Source organism: Eublepharis macularius, chromosome 11 (assembly GCF_028583425.1).
Source record: "Eublepharis macularius isolate TG4126 chromosome 11, MPM_Emac_v1.0, whole genome shotgun sequence".
NCBI lineage: Eukaryota > Metazoa > Chordata > Lepidosauria > Squamata > Eublepharidae > Eublepharis > Eublepharis macularius.
The window spans coordinates 92,002,911-92,022,440 of NC_072800.1; the positions used below are offsets into that span (position 1 = coordinate 92,002,911).

The 19,530-nt window shown below is 47.5% G+C and overlaps 1 protein-coding gene across 2 annotated transcripts in view; it reads right to left on the bottom strand.

Annotated features, from left to right (window-relative positions):
* ALS2CL (ALS2 C-terminal like) overlaps positions 1–19,530 on the bottom strand; it is a 75,828-nt gene that overhangs the window by 21,660 nt on the left and 34,638 nt on the right. For both annotated transcript variants that reach the window (XM_054991989.1, XM_054991988.1), the window contains exons 9-13: positions 8,369–8,435; positions 6,603–6,799; positions 5,897–5,962; positions 3,817–3,915; positions 970–1,131 (exon numbers count right to left, since the gene is read on the bottom strand). In XM_054991989.1, the coding sequence (XP_054847964.1) occupies positions 970–1,131; positions 3,817–3,915; positions 5,897–5,962; positions 6,603–6,799; positions 8,369–8,435 (591 nt within the window). The remainder of the gene's footprint in view (positions 1–969; positions 1,132–3,816; positions 3,916–5,896; positions 5,963–6,602; positions 6,800–8,368; positions 8,436–19,530) is intronic.

Sequence of the window (19,530 nt, forward strand, 5' to 3'; positions counted from 1 at the left end):
CCGCAGGGATCCTTTTCTCAAAAGACACAATCCCACACTCTGGCCTCTGCTTATCTCTCTTTCTAAACCACCCACCCACAATCAGGAAAAAGGGAGGACACAAGCTTAGAATAAAGAATTGGTAACCTATAAAGTATGTGCTCCATAAAGGTCTCTTATTTGGTGCCTACTAGGATTGTTGTACTTATTGAAGTAAGTATAAATCTCCTCTTCATAGATATTTGACTGAACAGATAAGAAACAGATGGAGATAAACAATAGATTTTTATCTAACAGAAAATCAGGTGTTTAACATGGTATGGATTTTGTGTGGAATGCTTCAGTAAAGTAAAATAAAACTGGCTCTCAGCTTCACTACACATAAGATCGGTATATGCCAGGTCCTAAATGGGATGCTTATTTATCTCTCCAACACAAGTTCTCTTTCCTAAACCAACCCCAAATTCTGCCTAAAAAGAAGGAGAACAGTTTGTTTTATAGCCCGTCCTTCACTAACCAAAGAAGTCTCAGAGTAGCTTACAATCACCTTCTCTTTCTCTCCCCACAACAGATACCCTGTGAGGTGGGTGGAGCTGAGAGAGCTCTGAGAAAGCTGTGACTGACCCAAGGTCACCCAGCTGACTTCCAAGCTGAGGAGTGGGGAATCAAACCCGGCTGTCCAGATTACAGTCCTGCCGCACTTAACCACTACATCAAACTGGCTCTCAAAGCCCAATAAAAGCCTGCCTAAGCTGACACTCTTATCCAGAGCCACAAATTCCCCATCTGAAGCAAAAAAGTTTTCTCTCCCCACTTCTTAACCGAAACTAGCTCACCACCCTCCCATCCAGGGGAGCTCCGTGGGCCCCAACTGACTGATCATCAACGTCAGTCTAATATAAGCAGGACCCTCAGGATTTCTGCATCTATGCAACCTCTTGTCACCAGAGACAGGTCTGAGCAAAACACCACCAGATCTGCTGGACTTACCTCTCCTTATCATCCCAAATGCCGTAACCGCTTCGTTTGTCGTTTTCCCAGTGTCCTGTGTATTTAAACGAGTGCTTAGTGGAAGAAGCCTTCTCCAAGATGCCAAACCCTTGACGCATGTCGTCCTTAAAATACCCTTTGTAGACCGTCTCATTGCCGTACCTGGGAAAGACGCACACAACAGTGAATGGACTTGCTGCATCTCTGTTCCAAGTGGGATGTGTTTTGTTACCGTGGCCTGGTTCACCATTGCAATACGCTTGGTGAGAGGCTGAATGTGTGAATCAGCTCCGTTGAAGAAAACTACACTGAAGAATGAGACACTGAAGAATGAGACAGACCGCCATGGAGCAAGCGATCATATCTGCAATGGCCAGGACTGCCCATCTCAGTTCTTTTTCTGCCACCCTGCTTGGCCAAAACGCTTCATGGCACAGTCCACTGGTATCCAGGAACTACATTTCCCATGCTTCCTTGAACCAGATTTTACTGCATGTGGGTATGGCCGTATTCAGGCCTTTGGTTACCTTAGCATCCCCCTTTATCACTACAGCTCCCTTGGTTCAGTGCATTTGGGAGGGCTCAATGAAACCCACTGCATATCAGAAAGGGAGGGAGGCTATACTCCCCCAAAATAACTTTGTTGCTAATTTGAGCAAAAACACGAATGAGAATGCAACTGATGTTGCAATTTACTAAAAAGGCTTGTTCAGTGGAAGGGGATTTTTACACAGAGCACAGGGAGATTATCAGCCTTCCAGGGCAACCAGAGCTAGGCTAGCAAAAATTATTTATCCAGGGTGCACAATAACCATCCAATCTGAGGGCATGTTTAGAGGAAATTTATATTTTAAGCAGTAGAAAACGGCAAGAATCCAGTAGCACCTATAAGACTGACAAAAATTGCAGTAGGGTACGAGCTTTCGTGAGTCACAGCTCACTTCTTCAGATATACCTAAATGGGAGTCCATCTGTCCTTGTATCTTGAAGAGTGGAGTGATTTAAGAGCCTTATAAGGACAGATGGACTCACATTTAGGTATATTTATTTATGTATGTATGTCATTTATAGTCCGCCTTTCTCACTGAGACTCAAGGCGGATTACATAGCGTGAGATTAGTACAATCAGTACTAGAAACATTTCCATACAGTATCAAGGACATTTCCACAATGATGTCATAGGATTTTTTTAAAGACGTAGCATTAGCAAGGATCCAGTATAGGGTTGGGGAATTGCTCAAACAGAACATAATCAATTCTACGACTGACCTTAGATAAACATGAAGTACATAGGAGTACATATTCAAAGCAACATATAATATGCAAGGCAACATAGTGGTGAAGTCTGTGGTCCCTAATTCATTAGCGAAGCATTTGAGACCCCTCCCTATAATACTTCCCTCCGATCTAAGTAAAAAGTCTTTTTGAATAATTCCGTTTTGCATCATTTGCGGAAAGCCAGGAGGGTGGGGGCTCTCCTGACCTCCTCAGGCAGGCCGTTCCACAGGGTAGGGGCCACCACAGAGAAAGCCTGTGTGTGGGCTGCTGGTGATTTCACCCATGTGCAGCCTGGCACCTGCAAGAAACCCTGTTCAGATGAACGAAGCTGCCGTGGAGGGACATCAGGAGTGAGGTGATCTCGTAGGTATGCTGGGCCAAGGCCCTGAAGAACTTTGCATGTAATAACCAGTACCTTGAACTGAGCATGGTAACTGATAGGTAGCCAATGGGAGTGATGTTCATGCTCCTGCTCGCTCTTGATAATGGTTGAGCTGCAGCATTTTGCACCAACTGGAGCCTCCTAGTTAACTTACAGGGAGACTGATGTATAGAGCATTAAAATAGTCAAGTTCTGATGTTACCATAGCATGGATCCAGGTGGCCAGGTCGGCTGTGTCGAAGTAAGAAGCCATCCTCCAGGCTGGAGTGAGGTTGTAGTAAGCATTTTTTGCAGCTGCCTTAACCTGTTTTTCTAGTAGTAGCGCTGGATCCAGTGTAACCCCTACAGCCAAGCTACAAGTGACACCGACACAGGTTGGACACTTGTCAGCTTCCCTCAAGTTTTGATGGGAAATGTAGGCGTCCTGGTCTTGCAGCTTGGCTCTCCGACTGCTGTCCAATGGACTTTTCAGCTGTCACTTGCCCAAAATTCCGCCGTTGCCTACATTTCCCATCAAAACTTGAGGGAAGCTGACATGTGTCCAACCTGTGTCAGGCGTCACTTGTAGTTTGGCTCCTAGGCTCTTAACTGAGTCTGCAAAGGTCAGACGAACTCCATCGAAAGTGGGGAGTACAATGTCTTTCAAGATCTCTGACTTCCCAACAAGCATCACTTCAGTCTTGTCTGGGTTCAATTTCAATTTGTTATTTTTCAGCCATTTCACCACGGCTGTCAGGCAGCGATCTAAGATTTCTACTGCATCCTATGGGGACCTGGATAGCAAGACGTAGAGTTGGGTATCATCTGCATATTGGTGACATCCAACTTCATAGCTGCGAATGAGTTCTCCTAAAGGCTTTACGTAGAGGTTGAATAACATGGAAGATTGCACCCTGAAGAAGTGAGCCTTAACTCACGAAAGCTCATACCCTACCACAAATTTTGTTAGTCTAATAGATGCTACTGGGGTCTTATTATTTTCTACTGCTTAAAACATAAATTTCCTACAGAGAAACTAACACAGCTACCCATCTTGATCTATGTTTTAAGCAGTTCAGCAGAGAGTACATGGGGGGGGGGGCGTTCTTTGAGGCAACTGTGATTTTCTAATTCATCCATGAACCCGAGGAGGCAAAGAAGAGAGAGAGAGGCTTTGGAGGAAGAAGCTATTCTGTAGGGTTACTTACTCACAGATACCGTAACCACTCATTTTGCCTTCTTGCCAGTGGCATTTGTAACAGTCGTAGTGATCTTCAGACACACAGGGGACAAGGTAGATCCCAAACCTGTATCCAGGAAGCAGAGACATCAGCATAAGCTACGTGCAGAGAAATGAGAATGCCTGTCCATCAAACCGATCTTGGAGATTATCTGGGCCAAATTCATCCCCCCCGTCCAATGCACAAAATTCAAAGCTACATATCTGCATATCTGCCATGAATGTATTCTGAGTTACGTGCTGGTCCTCTGAGGGCATGAGAAGTCTCTTACTGATGTTAAGGCAGTAGGTTACCTCGCAAGTATTTACTTTCTCTTCCCCCGCTGCCTCCAGCAAGTGTCCTTGAAGGCTGGCTGCGGCCGGCTCGAAATGTATCTTTCTTGGGAACTGAGATGATTTCATTCTTTGTTCTGTCTAGTCTAAACCTCGCTTCTCCCCTCCACCCCTCCTGGGCTCCTCGCACCCAAACTTTAATGGTTCCTATCCTGATGGCGGGAACTTTCCCTATAACTAACACTACCGACCCCATCTACGTCACTTCTGCCAATTCAGCTGTCTGAGCGCCTTGAACTGGATGGATCTCTAATAAAGTTACTTCAACCAATACCCCTGCATGGTTGCTGTGGAGAACTGGGGGATTCTACCTGCCAAGGACTGACACTACAGCACCCACCCATCCCTGATGGCTGCCCAGGAAAGGAGAATTTGCTACGCTCAGGGAATTAGTCCTGTTGTCGCACTGCTTTCCCAATCTCCCCTCCTGTCACTTCAGCCCTTGAGATCGAATCTTGCCCTATGGCCCAGCAGAGAACAAGCCTGTACCCTCTTCCTAGTGACAGCCCTTCATGCAATTGACACCCGGTTCCGTCAACACCCAGTTCCGTCAACCTTTCTTTGTAGGACTGGTTTCCAAACCACTGACTGCCCTCACGGCCCTCTGCTCAACCCATTCCAATTTGCTTGTGTCTTTCTTAAAGTGGGCAATTTGCTCCAAATGAGGTCTGCAGACAGAGCAGAGGAGAACCACTGCTTCACAGGACTTGGGCACGACCTTTTTATTAATGCACCCTAACACTGCATTAGTGTTGTGTGCGTGTGTGTGTTTTGCAACCGCATCAACTGCCAACTCATGTTGATGTTGACTGCAGTCCTGAGAATCCTGTCCTACATATAGCTGCCAAGTCGGGAATTCCAACCCTCCGCCTGTGCATTGTGTTTTTTCTGCCTAAGATTTTGCACGTTCATCTGCAGAATTTCATTTTGTACATTTCAGATAATTCCACCCTGCTGTCTCCTCAGAAATCTCACTTCCACATCACAGAGCTGAGCCACCTAAGTTCCAGTCAGATCAGAGACCTGACCCTAGGATCAAGAATGTGCGGCTGCATTTCCTCAGGGCCTAACACATGCACAAAAGGGAAACATTGAAAGAAAGCCTCAGCTGCTTTCTTGAGTCCTATCTCTGCATCTTGTGGCGTGGCTCACTTGCTTGAGTCGCCTCCAACTGCCAGGACCTTTCTGCATTGCACCACCTCTGAAAGCAAGACCAGTGTGGCACTGAGTGGAATGTAGAGCCAAGAGAGCAAAAGTGACGGGGGTGGCATTTAGAAGCCTATATTGCACCCATCCCACACAAAAATCACTTAACATCCTTCCAGTTTATCAGTCCCAGGAAGAAAATTTGAACAGATCTAGTACAGATGAGACAGACTAGAAAATGAAAACAACCACAACCAACATGCTTTGAGATTTCTCTCTGTTGTACCTAGCCAGCAAACAAGCGTATCTTGACGGAAAAGAGCACAGCAAAGACCTGAGCTGTACATTTACCCGAGCTGGCCCATGTCATTTCTATGCAGTGACTTTCACAACATCTCAACTTTCCCAAGATCTCAACCAGGAGTTTGGTGCATCGTTTGCACTTCTAAGATTAACAGCACATTAACTTCAAGTCTAGTTGTGTGCTGTGAACATTGAATGTTCGGAAGAACATTTCTCATGGTTGAGAAGAGGCAGGAATGTCCTTCCAGAGCAAAGCTCCTCCTTACCCATGTGCCAAGCCTTCTTTGAAGTCTCCAACATAGTTCCGGCCATCTGGCCACGTCAGGGTCCCCCTGCAATTTAAAAAGCCCTGTTACAACACATGCAGCAATGTCAAGCAACAGCTAAATGAAAAATGGCAGAATTTTAAATGCAATGTTAACATCAGAAAGAGGGCAGTTGGGGGGTGGGATACACTGCAGAGCTGTGCTGCAGTTGCGTGAACTTTTGCCTTATCCCTGGGTAGAATTCAGCTGCTAACCACACCATGGGGCAGACAGCAAGGCCTCCGAGCTGAACCTAGAGTAGCCAAACTCCAGGTAGGGCTTGGAGTTCTCCCTAGCATTACTACAGAGATCAGTTCCCCAGAGAAAATGCCAACTTCGGAGGGTGGAATCTGTGGCATTATATAATTTCCACCTCTGTGGCAATATTCTCCACTGAGCTCCCTCCCTTCCCCAAACCCCACCCTGTCCAGCCTCCACCCTCCAATCTCCAGGTATTTCCCGAGCCAGCCACCTCAGCTTCAGTGCCTAGTCACAGCCACAGAATAAGCTGCCTGAAAATACTGCAGCACGCACTTCCCTTCTAAGTGCTACACCCTCAAACGGATCAAGGTTGCCACAAGATAAAGATATTCTAAGAATCGGTCCTACTTGACCGCAATTTTCAAGTCAGGAAGGAAAGGCAGGGCCAGGAAAGTGACAGACTCACTTGCCGTGCGGTCTACCCAAACACCATTCTCCATCATAAACCGCATTCTTCAGCCGCCCCTCCGCCCTGAAAGTGAAAGAGAAGTGGCGGCAGTGTGGAGGGTCGCTTCCGTCCCCATCTCTGCTCCACAACGGAAAGTCTCTCTTCCCATTCAAGGCTTGTCGCACTGCTTGATTCAACTTCCACTGCCAGACGGCCTGTAGGGGAGAGGAAATGCCATGAGAACAAAACAAACAGGAAGGTCAAACTGCCAAGTAGTTTGAGCCGCACGCCGCACCATGGAGAATCCCTTCAAATGAGTACCTTTTCCTCAAAAGACTGATCTTCCATAGTGTCACCAACCCAAAGGGGGAACCTGGAATTACAACTGGGCCCCAGACTGCCAAAATCAGTTCCCTTGGAAGAACTGGTATAATGGAGCCCCCTTCACTCCTCTACCATGAGGCAGGTTTTCCCGCCAAAATTAAGTTCCCCTGCATTGAATAAGCAGCCCCAAGTAGCATGTTGTTATTTGAGGTTTCAAAAGTCTGTTTGTCCCACCCTGACTGGCAGAAATAATTCTGGCTTTTTAGCCCAGTCCAAGAACTTGTTGGGGAGAAAGCAGGAGCCCTCCGCCTACTTGTTGGAAATGGCACTGGAGGCTGTATAATGTTCAAAAAGAAATAACTTCATTTAACAGGCAGGGATTGAATAAGTGTAGTCAGTGGATTGAAGTGCTGAGGTAAAACTGTGTTGGTATTACAGAATACACTTTGAGAAACAGGCAAAATGGTGTCCTTGAATCATAGAATTATAGAGCTGGAAGGGGCCATACAGACCATCTAGTCCAACCCCCTGCCCAGAATCTTAGTTTCTTATAATCTTAGTTCTTAACAGTGAGAGGTGTTTACTTAGAACTTTAGTTACAGCAACAATGCTTCTTCACAGAGTTTCCTATAACAAATTAGGTTTCCTGGAGTTAGTTTAAAACTGTTTCCCCCTCACAACAGACCCGGGGTCCTCATCAGAGCTAAACTCCCTTTAGACACTGGGCAGGTATTAATCTCCTCCTCCTCCTCAGAAGATATAACCCTTCTCCTTTTGGCTTGAAAGAGAGTCTCAACCCATTACCCAATCACTTTTGCCAAAACACACTCCCAGTTCTCTCATGTCTGTGTAAAATGGGTTTCAGCTTAGGCTAACCCTTATACTTTGAATTCCTAAACAGAATTCTTCCTCAGGACAGTAATGTTACTGTTAAGGCAAAAGATTTCTCTTCCCTCCCTCAAGAGGGGAATCTGTCTGACCTTCCCGGTCAAACTCTCACACACATTCTGAACAATCCTGTGATAAAACCAACTGACTACCTCCAGCCTGGTTCTAACAGACCAGTTAAAGAGGAGGGAGCAGCCTGCCACTCAAGCTTTACTTTCTAGGCAATAGTTAATCCTTTCCTCCCCATCCCTCTGATGGTGCACTTAGGAAACCTGTTTTTAAAGAGCATCCTGTCACAACTGGCCTCTTCTACAGTATCACATCTCCACTGGGTTCTCACCCCTCCTCAGGTACTGCCCCCCAACTCTGGATTTAGCAACTCTAGTCTTCAGATGAGGAGGGCTGCTTTTTAATTCATTCATCACATTAATGTATTTAACAGAGGATGGAGGAAGGACACAGGAGAGGAGAGATGCATCTACCCCCATGCTGCCACTACATCATTTAATGTACTTTTCTCCCGGCCCAAAATGGGATCCTTTTCTTGATCTCGGTAGCTGACAGCCACTTACCCGTGCTTTGAGGTCTTTGGCTAAAAGGAAAAACTCTTCCTCTGGTGCAGCAATGCGCAGAGCGTATCTGTGGGTAAAGCGACAAATGTATTTAGCAAAGGACAAACACTGGACTCGTCCACCACCAACATAGCAAAGTCTCACACCACTTCCAAGCAGAAAACAGAGAATTGCCATCACACAACACGATAGCTACACTGGAACTATGGAAGCTGAAACCTAGCACAAGCTATGCATGCCATTTCTACTGCAAACCATATTTGTGGGTTAAGTAACCATCTCTCCCATGTGGCAATACAACCACTGACCTGAGCTATTCGCTAGTTTATGAGCAAATGTGTCACCTTGCTTGAGCCAAACTGGGGACGGGGCACTCACCCATCTTTAGAAACTCTTGAAATACATTTAACTGCTATTCTTCCTGTATTATCCCTGCCATCATCACCCTCCTCAATCAAAATTTAAATTGTAAACTGTTTGGGGCAGGGACTTCTTTTTGCTCACATTACTCCACAAAATGTACATCGATGGATTTGCATTGCTTGCAAGGACATCTGATAGGCCTTTGAAGACGCCTAAGTTTGTCACGTTTCAGATTTTTCTAATTTTAAAGATCAACTTATGGCAGAGATTCTTCCTCACGTACATCTATTTGGAAAAGCAGAAAGGCAATTTCTAGCTCATAAAGAAGGCCTAAAAGAATCCATCTTCAGTTTGAAGATGCCAAGAAAGTCCTATAACACCACAGCCACTCCCTTGACAATGATGAAGGGCCCAGGGAAAATCTGAACTGTACGTGTGGAGAGAGGGGAGAGATGTCTGTGGCAGACTCTAAAATATTTGGAAGTAGGTCAGAAAAGAGAGAAGAGCCAATTTCTACACCAACACTTACAGTTGTATCCCACTTTTCAGCCAAAACTTGATTCCAAAGCGGCTCACAGGAATAGAAAACCAACACAAAAAAATTGAACGTTCAATGTAAATATTCTCTGGAGTGAAGATTCTCAGGTAGAACTGAATTTTGGCACAGTGGAAAGGGGGCCAGTTAGTATCCCCCCATGACTTCACTGACAGTGGCTGAAGGAAGTGGGGGCGGGGGGCGGTCTGTTAGCCAGAGCTGGATCCAGGCATAATGTAGACTTTCTGTCCTACCTCTAGCTAGGAACATACAGTTACCTAGGAACAAACACACAACACTAATGTGTTGCATGTGTGAATGAGCCATCAGAAATCTACATTTCTTATCACTTCAAGGACAAGTTAGCACAAAAGTGCCGCAATCAAGGCATTTTTTAAAAAAGCAACATGTTTCAAGCACCCACTGCACCTAGAATTACAAATGGGCTTATATGAAGCTCTAACTACACCACCCTTTAAAATCCATTTTGCCTGGGGCCATTTTTAAAAACAAGGCTATTTTCTTGAGGCAGGAGATCAGACAAGCTCATCTGCAGACACTATTTGCTGCTATGAAACAAGGACAGGTTTCATCGATATGATTTTCCCCTGGCCGAAAATATTATCCCCTCAAACAGTAGCTCCTTCCAGCTTGAATTGCCATAATGGTTTATGGAAAGATTCCATACACAGTCCTGTAATACCATTTTTATTAGGACCAACTAAAAATAAAACAAAACAAAAAAAAACCCAAATAGCAAGCTTTTGAGTTGTTGGAAAGGATGAAGGTGGAGAAGAAAAGAAGATGTTTCAGGGCAGGATAGAGAAGCCCGTGATTTACAACTCAAAGAGTCTTAAAAGGAAAATATTGGAGATTTAGTTGGACAAGGGGCTATTAGGTATAAAACAGATTTCAAGATATACTAAAGGCAGTTAGGGACAGGGGAACAAAAAAAAGTGACCTGCTGCCTTAGAGAATATAAAAGCCAATAGAAAAGAGTACAGAAGCACCTTTAAGACTAACCAACTTTACCGTAGCATAAGCTTTTGAGAACCACAGCTCTCTTTGTCAGATGCTCTCTTCGTCCAATGCATATGATGAAGAGAGCTGTGGTTCTCGACAGCTTATGCTACTATAAAGTTGGTTAGTCTTAAAGGTGCTCCTGGACTCTTTACTATGTTTAAAGAGGAATCTTAATCATCTGCCGTTAAAAAGGAACAAAAAAAGGCCATGATAATAACTGCCTGGAAGTATGGCAACAGAAAACTCTGCACAGACATAATAGTAAAGAGTCCAATAGCACCTTTTAAGACTAACCAACTTTATTGTAGCATAAGTTTTTGAGAATCACAGCTCTCTTTGTCAGATGCAACTTTATTGTAGCATAAGCTTTTGTTACCAGAACTGCTCTTTTATTATAATGGGGAATTAGCTATAGCAGTCTGTAACTTTAATATTAAGCGCGGATCATAACCTATGTTTACGGAGGTCCCGATCCCAGACACTCTAGTGACAAAGAGGCAAACTACAAATAGGTTCCAAACACGTGTATTTGGTGTGGCGTAAGCCTAACTTGCACAATCATACAAGGAACACACAAGATCTAGGAAATACAGCGTAGGAAATACAGAGACGTTCGCATTAGCGGGTTCCCAACGATGATAAGGGAAATACTCACAATCCTGGAGCGAAGCAGAGACGCAGCAGCGAGGGTGGCCCAATGCCAGCACTGGGACCACAGACGGACAGCAAGGAGGTCTGGATAGGGAATGGCCGAGGCACCGAGTGGTCTGGGAGACCAGCTTAAATACCCCAAAACGTACCCTGGGGCTGGTGCTGTACTTGGTGGTTCTCACAGTTTAAAACAAAGGGTCTAATGGGTCACTGAATGGCTAGGATGGGCCACTTTGGTAATCAGATTGTGATAAGTGACACCTCAGGAAGAGGGGACAAAAGAGGGAGGGGGAAATCCGAGTGGGCTGAAAGGATGTTCCAGCGGACAGGGCTTGTCCTGATGTCATCAGCTTCTGGAATGCGGAGGTTTCTTTGAGATGCATTCTCTAAGTGCTTGGGATGGTCAGCACTTAGTTCTTCTCCGGGGCGGCTCCTAAGATATGCAGAGCGGGGCGAGGGGCTCTCGCTGCGGACGTGGTGTGCCCGCTTCGCCGAAATGGCTTCTCAAAGCAATCTTCTTCCCAGGGTCTTCTGGCTGCCTAGGAACATGGATGCCGGCTGGGCATAGCAGGGGCTGGATAGCAGGCTGCCCGGTAGCGAGGGCAAGCTCGGCGACCGGCTCGCGGGAGGCTCCAGGCGGGAACTGACCAGGGAGCGCCTAGCCAGGCTCGCTGGAGGTTTCCCCGGCTGGCGCCCGGCTGCTAGCAGCGGCTTGGGCCCATATGAGGCAGGCTTTCATGGAGGCAGGGGAACAACACTTTAAAACACAGTCCAGAACAGGGAACAGGCACGGTCCGTGGCAGATGGCAATGCAGGCACGGGGCACACTTGTAACACAGTCCAAACGCACACTAGGAAGTCCAGATACAGGGCAGGGCAGGGCTGCCCAGAAAGAGAGTCCTTTGTGCAGTTAACCAAACATGGAGTCAGTAAACTACACAGTCTATAGCAGCAGCAAGGGTAATCGACACGCAGGCAGGAAACTGACACGTGTATCAGAACACACACGTGCAAAGCAGTCTTTGGTGCAGCAGTAAAACAGCAACGCAGGAAACTTTGACACAGTTCATAGCAGGCTTCGAAGCAGGGGAGGGGGCCTACTTGGCAACAATTCCCCCCCTCGGAGACCCCGTGACGTCAGGCGCGCGGGTCTCCGAACTTGACTTCAAAGGCGAGGTGGTCGGCAATGTCCGGTGGTCGAGCTTCGAGCGAAGAAGGAGTGGGAAGGGAAGGAGGGGGAGGCGTCACTCAAAAATTTAGTTTGGAGAACCACCTAACCAAATAAGTGCAATTTAGATCAACCAATGGGCTGCAGGTCTCTGGGTTCACACCAGGGGGTGTGCTAAGTGCTACAGTCAACATAGACAGCAATTCATAGGCAGCAATGAGCAATTCATGCATATAAATAGCAATAATTCATATTGGTGTACATTGATCAATTCATGGATGAAGGTAATTCATACGGAATTCATGATGGGTTAAAAGCATTAAAAACCAGGAGCAATTCATATACATGGATTAATTCATAAGCATAAGATTTAAAAGCAAAGACAATTCATGGTTACAATTCATGAATGTAGGATTAAAAGCAATTCATACAAGATAAAAGTGAAATGTGCAAGCAAGGCATAGACCAATTCATCGAGGGTGGAACAATTCATGGGTGATTAAAACCATAAATACATATATATAGGATTAAAACAATAATTCAGGAAGTTGAAACCAATTTCATAGATAAAAGCAGCAATGGTAAAAGCAAGTGCGGGGAAACAATTCATGAGGGGTAAGCAGCGGAAGGGCTCATAGGGGCAGAAAAATAAACTTCGCTATTAAAAGGCTAACTCATGCGGCCAGATTAAAACCAAATTCATAGAGTTTAAAATCAGTAATTAAATAACCTTTAAAAGAGACCATACCGGAGGGGTCTCAGTTAAAACCAAATTCATAAAATGATAGATAGACTAGAATTACCTCGGCGGAGGGAGTCAGGTTAAAAAGGCAATTCCTAAGGTTAAAATCAAATTCATAGGGATAAAGTTAATAGGGGGTGATAAAAGGGTCCCAGTTCATGGGAAGATCATGGGCGCACTTGCGGTAAATAGAGGGAGGGACTAGTTCGGGGCTAAATTCATGGGAGCACAATTCATGAAAGCAATGCAAAGGAATTCATAAAACAATAGAGTTACAAAGATCACAGACGGCTCAGTCCGCAGTACAGCTGCTGGACTGGGTTGCATATATACAGGAGCAAGCAAACTTAGTCCATGTGTTCCAAAACACACTTCCACCCCCCCTTGCTGTCTGCGTCAATCCGCAGGGCAGGGTCGGCAGGCGGCGAGAAGGGCTTCAGACACACAGTTCTAGTCCTCATGGAGGTGGCGCTGCTGGCGGTCGTTTGGAGACGGGCCGTGGGCCGGGAGGCAGAGTAATATGTCCCCCCCTAGTCCACAAGAGGGCCTCGGAGCGGTGTCCGGCAGCAAAGCGTCCATGGGGCTGGTTCAGGATCCATACACATAATAAACATAGTCATAGTTCATAACAACATAAGCAAATAAACAAGGGTTAAAAGAGGGCGCCAAGAACAACCATTAAGGCAAGAGGAGGTCGGGATTATAACGATCCATGCGGTAAGACAGCTGGAGTTGCTGGAGCTGTCGGCGGCTCCAACAGCCCAAATAAAGCAGCGAGGCACATAACAAAACTTGAAAGGCCAAAATAACGATGATCGGGTGCAGGGCCAAATTGTAAATTCCAGTGGCAGTGGGGCTCCAGCCAAAGAGGGTTTCCCACCACGAGTGCTCTCCGGTGGTCTTAATCCGCTGGGCAAGATCCAAAATCTCCTTGCCGTTGTGGGACACAATCAAAGCAGTAGTGTCCCCGTCCCTCTGGATGCTCTGGAGGGTGCGGCGGAGCTGGGGGTGGGTCAGGAGCTCGTGGATTAGCTCCAGACCGATGCCAAGGGAGACTGGCTTCACATGTCGATAGATGGAGGGTGCCACCAGGATCTCTTCTTGGGTCCAGACTGGTACCGTGTAGGTGAAGTCGCAGGCTGCCACTGAAGACAGGTTGCAAAAGCAGCGATTGACTCCCGGGATCACGGGCTTCAGCTGGAACGAGTTCAGGATCACAAAGTCGCAGGCCGTTCGCACGCAGGCACATCCTTTCCCAATATAGACCACAGCGGAGCTGTTCTCCCGGACGACCTCAAAAGGGCACTCGTTGAGGGCGTCGACTTGCGGGGCTACACAGGGGTGATGAGGTGCAAAGACTTGGTCCTGGCAAATGAAGCCGGTCTGGTCTCGATGCTGGCACCCTTGGAGGCTGACGAGCTGCCATCCGGTCGGGGTGAAGCGGGCCCAATGGTCGGGGTGGCGGGCGTAGAGGACTTCGGTGTCGCTGACTTGGAGTCCCAGAGGCACGACTGGATACACGTGGAATGACTCGTGCGCACTGGCCGTTAACAAAAATAATTTGAGCTCCTGGGTGGTCGGTGAGAATGAGGAATTTACGAGAGACCACCAGGATTCAAGCTCCAGTTCTATAGGTGACAATTTGGGCATAATCAATCTTTTAATTTCCAGGGGCAAGTGCCCATCCGTGGCTTGCCGAATTAGCCCCATGGCCACAGCCTGGTTTAATTGTTGGGCTTGCATACATGCCATGGCTATTGACACGTTGCGTTCCAAAGACTGTGTACCCTTGAGCAGCAGAGAAAAATCTCTTTCAATTTGACTCTCCCAGTTGACTAAAATGGAGCTGATCTCGTGTTGCCCATTTGAAATGGAATTTAGGGACTGCACCACCGGTTTACCTAAGTCGGAGATGCTAGTCATGACATGGGCAAACTTATTAGCGAGAGTCTCAATGTTGACCGAATCCATGATTGCTAAGCCTCCGGCTGCAGGAGCAGTCCAGTCGGCAATGCTTCGTCTGGCACGCGAGAGAGAGGGGGAGGGATCGATCCACAGTTGTAGCCATGCATTCCAACCCTTGCTACCGGCCTCCAGATAGGGAGCGCACTGCGGCAGCCTCTGGGTTACATTTAGCTCAGCTAAGTCTATGCGGATCTCTTTTAAAGACATTTGCGGGCGGACTAGAACTCTCTCTCGAATGTCAGTCTTCAAAACATGGGAGCCCACTATATGCGTGCCGCCTTGGCTCAATTGTTCACTGCTAGCAATCAAAGGGTCAATTTGGATGGTGTGGGTCTCCTGGGTCCGGATCAGCAGGGAATAATTGCCTGGTTCGTGAGTCAAATTTACAAAGAGCAGCCCAAGCCGGTGAAATTTCTCTACTAGGGGCTTGGTTTGGCATTCGGGCGTCTGTTGAACCAGTATCCAATCGGGTGGGCCGTGTTTGGCTAGGTCTTCCTCCTTTACAATCCAGGTCAGGTTCTCCCAGCGTTCTATAGCAAAGGAGAGAACTGCGCCTGAAGGGGGCGTGATAATGACTGATGCAGACTCAGTGGCAGTAGTGCCTAGTAGGATGGTCATTCTAAAGGGGTCTCCTGCCTTCCATACTGCGGCCGACACTAAAATAACTTCACAGTATGGTCCGAAAGCCTCAGTGACAAATGGCGAGGTTTCGAAGTTGGCAGGGGTGGTATATTTGTCTACCACCGGGACTGCGGTGGGGGCTGGCCTGATACGGGGAAGAAACATACAAGGAATCGGAGCAAGTGGTGAAACTGCATCGGTAGGCGAGTAACATACTAATTCTTGGGACATGGTTTTCACTCCTACACATAAAATAACAAGCTCTGGGGGTCGGATCCACTGCTCTTCGCAACTGCGGAAGTTAGTGCGACCCATGGGGGTGGTCATATTAATCTGCTGCACAACCTTGCAGACCATCATCTCATTCCCTGCTAGTGTATTGATACATCTCCAGTGGGGGTAGGGCATTAATTTGGACGGGCGTCCCTCTGTTAGGGTGCCTGCCAGCACGAGCAAACACAGAGTAGCCAGGTGCCTCATCTCCTGGCCTTCCTTTTTCCTTTTGTGGTGAAAATATCCTGGGGAGACCTGCGGATATAAGTACAGGCTCCCTGAGTTTATTGCAGCAAAACAAATGAAGTGAAGCAGGGAAAAAGGGAGGGTGTTTTTCTGCCAGCACTGTATGTTAAGCGGGGTTCGAACGAGAAGTCCCGGAGCACTAAGCGAGCCTTCCAGCTTGTTGCTCTGGGGAACTCCTGTGCGAAGGTTTCTTTCTAAAGCGTGTATATTTCAGGGGGGACGTCTTTGCGTCGGGCAAGGGTCGGCTGTACGTCAGGCGGGATTATGCAAACTCGCCCCAGGGGTCCCTGGGTGCCTGGACTATGTGGCCTTCAGGTGCCCCTTGCTCGGTGGCGGGCTGCTTTTATCTTACGGGCTGAGAGCTATCGGTCCGGCTCGGCCTGGCCTTGCCGTTTTGAAAAGAAAAAAAGTACAGAGCGGCTTCCATTAACTATAAGGGTTGCTGCTAAAGGAGACCTTCGTTCCATTTTTCTAAAATAATTTTTAAGTAGATGAGGTTAGGGTTGAAGGTATGTTTTATGATGGTTTGCTTTTGCTTTGCCTTTTTCCCTCTGCTTTTCTGCAGGACCTCTTGTATGTATTTCGGCGGACCATTTTTTCCTAGGATCAATTTTTGGAGGGACTCCCTCGGGAGGCCCCAATTTCATGTTAAAAGAAAGAAACACACAAAGCAAAAGCACACGGGCGTGGGTTACTTTCAGGTTGCCCTCACTTGGAAGGCCTGGCAGGGCTTCACTATAACTTCAATATGTCTCCCCCCCTTCTTTTCCCTTGTACGGTACGGGCAAGGGAAAAGATTACGTGGGGCGGGCGGCTGCTGGCGGAAAGGGCCGAAGTGGAGCCGAGGGTGCTCGGCAGCGTTTATCGAAAAGCGGCGGAGGCGGCCGAGATCTGCCGGCGCCACTGGGTCTGGGTTGTTCGGGGGTCATCTTGGCGCGGGGGATCCTGGCTATGTAAATGAGGCACGTTGCCCCTTGTGCGTGGCGAACGCACCCCAATAACATATTCCAGGGGTAACATATTTACAAAATACTGGCGGGTCTTTTACCTTTGCACTAAAGCGTACTAGATGGTGGCGCCGTATAGCAACTCACCATGACGAATATGAACATTAGTAAAAGAGGGATGTTGGGCTATCTGGGGGTCCTTTTCCAGGGGAGGCACGGCCCTCAAAGCCAAAGCCGACCATCATGCGAAAGCGTGGGTCTGGCAGGTGAGACCCCGAATCTACGTAGATGCGGGATCTTCACCAGCACGGCGGGTGAAATGTTTTCAAACAAAGAAATCACCTTTTTTGGTGGTTTCAACATTGTAAGACTGCATTCACTTTTGGGCTAAAGCCTCTCCAAACACTTTCACACACAGCAAATCTCTTTTGCCTGTGCAATTTTTTTCCGAACATGCGGCTTACAATCCAATTAAGAATCACTCTCGGTGGTGGTCCTATTTGGCTTTGGTTGCCGTGTCTTCCCCAAGGGTCCCAACTGTGGGGCCCGCCTAATGGAGTTAAAGAATAGAACTGACAAGAAATAACAAAAACACTAAATGCTTATATGAAGCCAAGTTGGCCTTTTACATGATTATAGGAAGCTACGTTGGCCTTTTACATCTAAATTCAAAAGGGAATTGGGCTTCAGGTTCACACACACACAAAGTTAAGACTGCACAACGAAAAGGGACGGGGGCTGCAGAGACTTGAACTCAAGTCTCCTTAAGGTGGCTTTTCCACTCCTGGTTCCAATCCCTTCCAAATTCTGACAGGGAACCAGTGATTACATTTATTTGGGCTTACTTCAGCCTGGGAGAGGACAAAAGGAAGAATTGGGAGGAGGTCAGAATCCTGGTCTGGCCAGTTTTTCCATTCCAATGAGGGGTGGGGGTGCAACGCTGAGTGGGAACAGTCTGTTTCAGACGCTGCTAGCAACTGGGATTCTTTCTGGAGTTTGCTCACTTGCATTATTACATTCCTGACTGCACTTGCTGCTGGAGGCTCTACCTTTTCACTAAGTTTTGGGCTTGAGCATTTTAAAATGAGGAAACAGCTGCACACATGTCTCTGAATTAGCTCGAGCACTACTAAACCACACAGGCATAACATAAGGTTTTCTTCAGGGGTGTTAGTCAGGGAAGGCTGAGAGAAAGCTATTTGGTGTGTAGTTGCAAGCACTGGATTCTCAAAGCAATTTAATTCTTTTAAAGGAACTGCATTTCTACTTTTGTTTACCTGTTCTTCAGGATCATTGCAAGAGGGCACAGTCACGGTGGGCTGTGTATAGCTTGGCTGGGGGTACTCTATGGGAGCCAAGACAATTTCTTGGGGAATTACTTTTAAACTCTGCACATGCTCAGAGGCTAGAGTGAATTCTGGCTTCTTGGGCATGGGGGCTGAGGCAGAAATTGGAGGCAAAGGTGACTGGCTACATGTTTCACTGCCTTTGGCGGGGCGGGGTGCTGATTCAATCACTGATTGTTCCTCTAAAGTCTTTAATCTGGCCTCAGTGAGTCTCTGGGATTCCAGGAGATTTTGCATCAGGGTTTTTAAAGTGGCAGTTTCATTATTCTGGTTCTCCAGCAAAGTCTGCATGCTAAGGAATTTATTGTGGAGCTGCTCTTTCTCTATTGTGCAAGCATTTAATTTTTCTTTTAATTCCTCATTCTCTTTATTAAGATCATTTATTTTTAAATTCTGTTCCCTATTTACACTTATGAGCTCCTGAATTTTATTTTGCAGCTCTGCCAGATTTCCTTTAGAGGTGTCTGGCAAAGTTGGTGCTGGGTTCTGGGTGCGAATCACCCTTTGGAATCTTTCCTTCTCTCTTTTAAGTTCCAAGCTATTTTTAGTTCCCGGAGGTCGAAGGCTAGCCTCAACCTTTGGTTTTCTCCCATGGACAGTTAAGTGGGGAGAATAATGTGTGACCCCCGGGCATCCCTATTGGAAAAAGGGGTTCCCAGCTGGTGGTGGCTCTCCTATTACTGTAGCCACTGGCTGTGCATGTTGGGGAGGGCCTTTCGCAAGGGTGTCTAGAAGGGCGGAGAGAAGAACTGAAGTGGGCTGCTGGTGGAAGAGCTCCATGTCTGCCCCATGATCCTTGAGTCGCTTCCAGAGTTCCCAGCGGAGTGAGTCCCTGGCTGGCGGAGGGCCGCCTAGGTCAGAGGGCTCCTCATGGTTCTTTGGCTGCGGTCTCCAGGAGTCAGCCTGACTTGGGGGAGGGTAGACCTGGTGATTGTAGGGGTGAGGTGCCCGAGGGGGTGGGGGTGCCGAGGGCAGCACAGGTCTCCAGGGCTCAGAGGGTCCCTGTGGGGAGGAAGGGTAGCGACTGGGGGTGGGCGCAAAGGTTACTCCTGGACGAGAGTCCCTTTGGCTGCAGCCCCAAGTGAAGCTACCGCTTCTCCCACGCAAGATTCCACCTCTAGGCTCCGAATACGAGCTATGCCCTTGGGGCCGATATTGGGAGTGGGGACCATGGTTGGCATACGTGACTGTGTTGATGGGCTCACTGTCATTCCTATGGGGGGCCGGGGACTTTACATGGCGGATCGCGCCGGTTTCCCGCAACAGGCCAGCAATGCTCCTG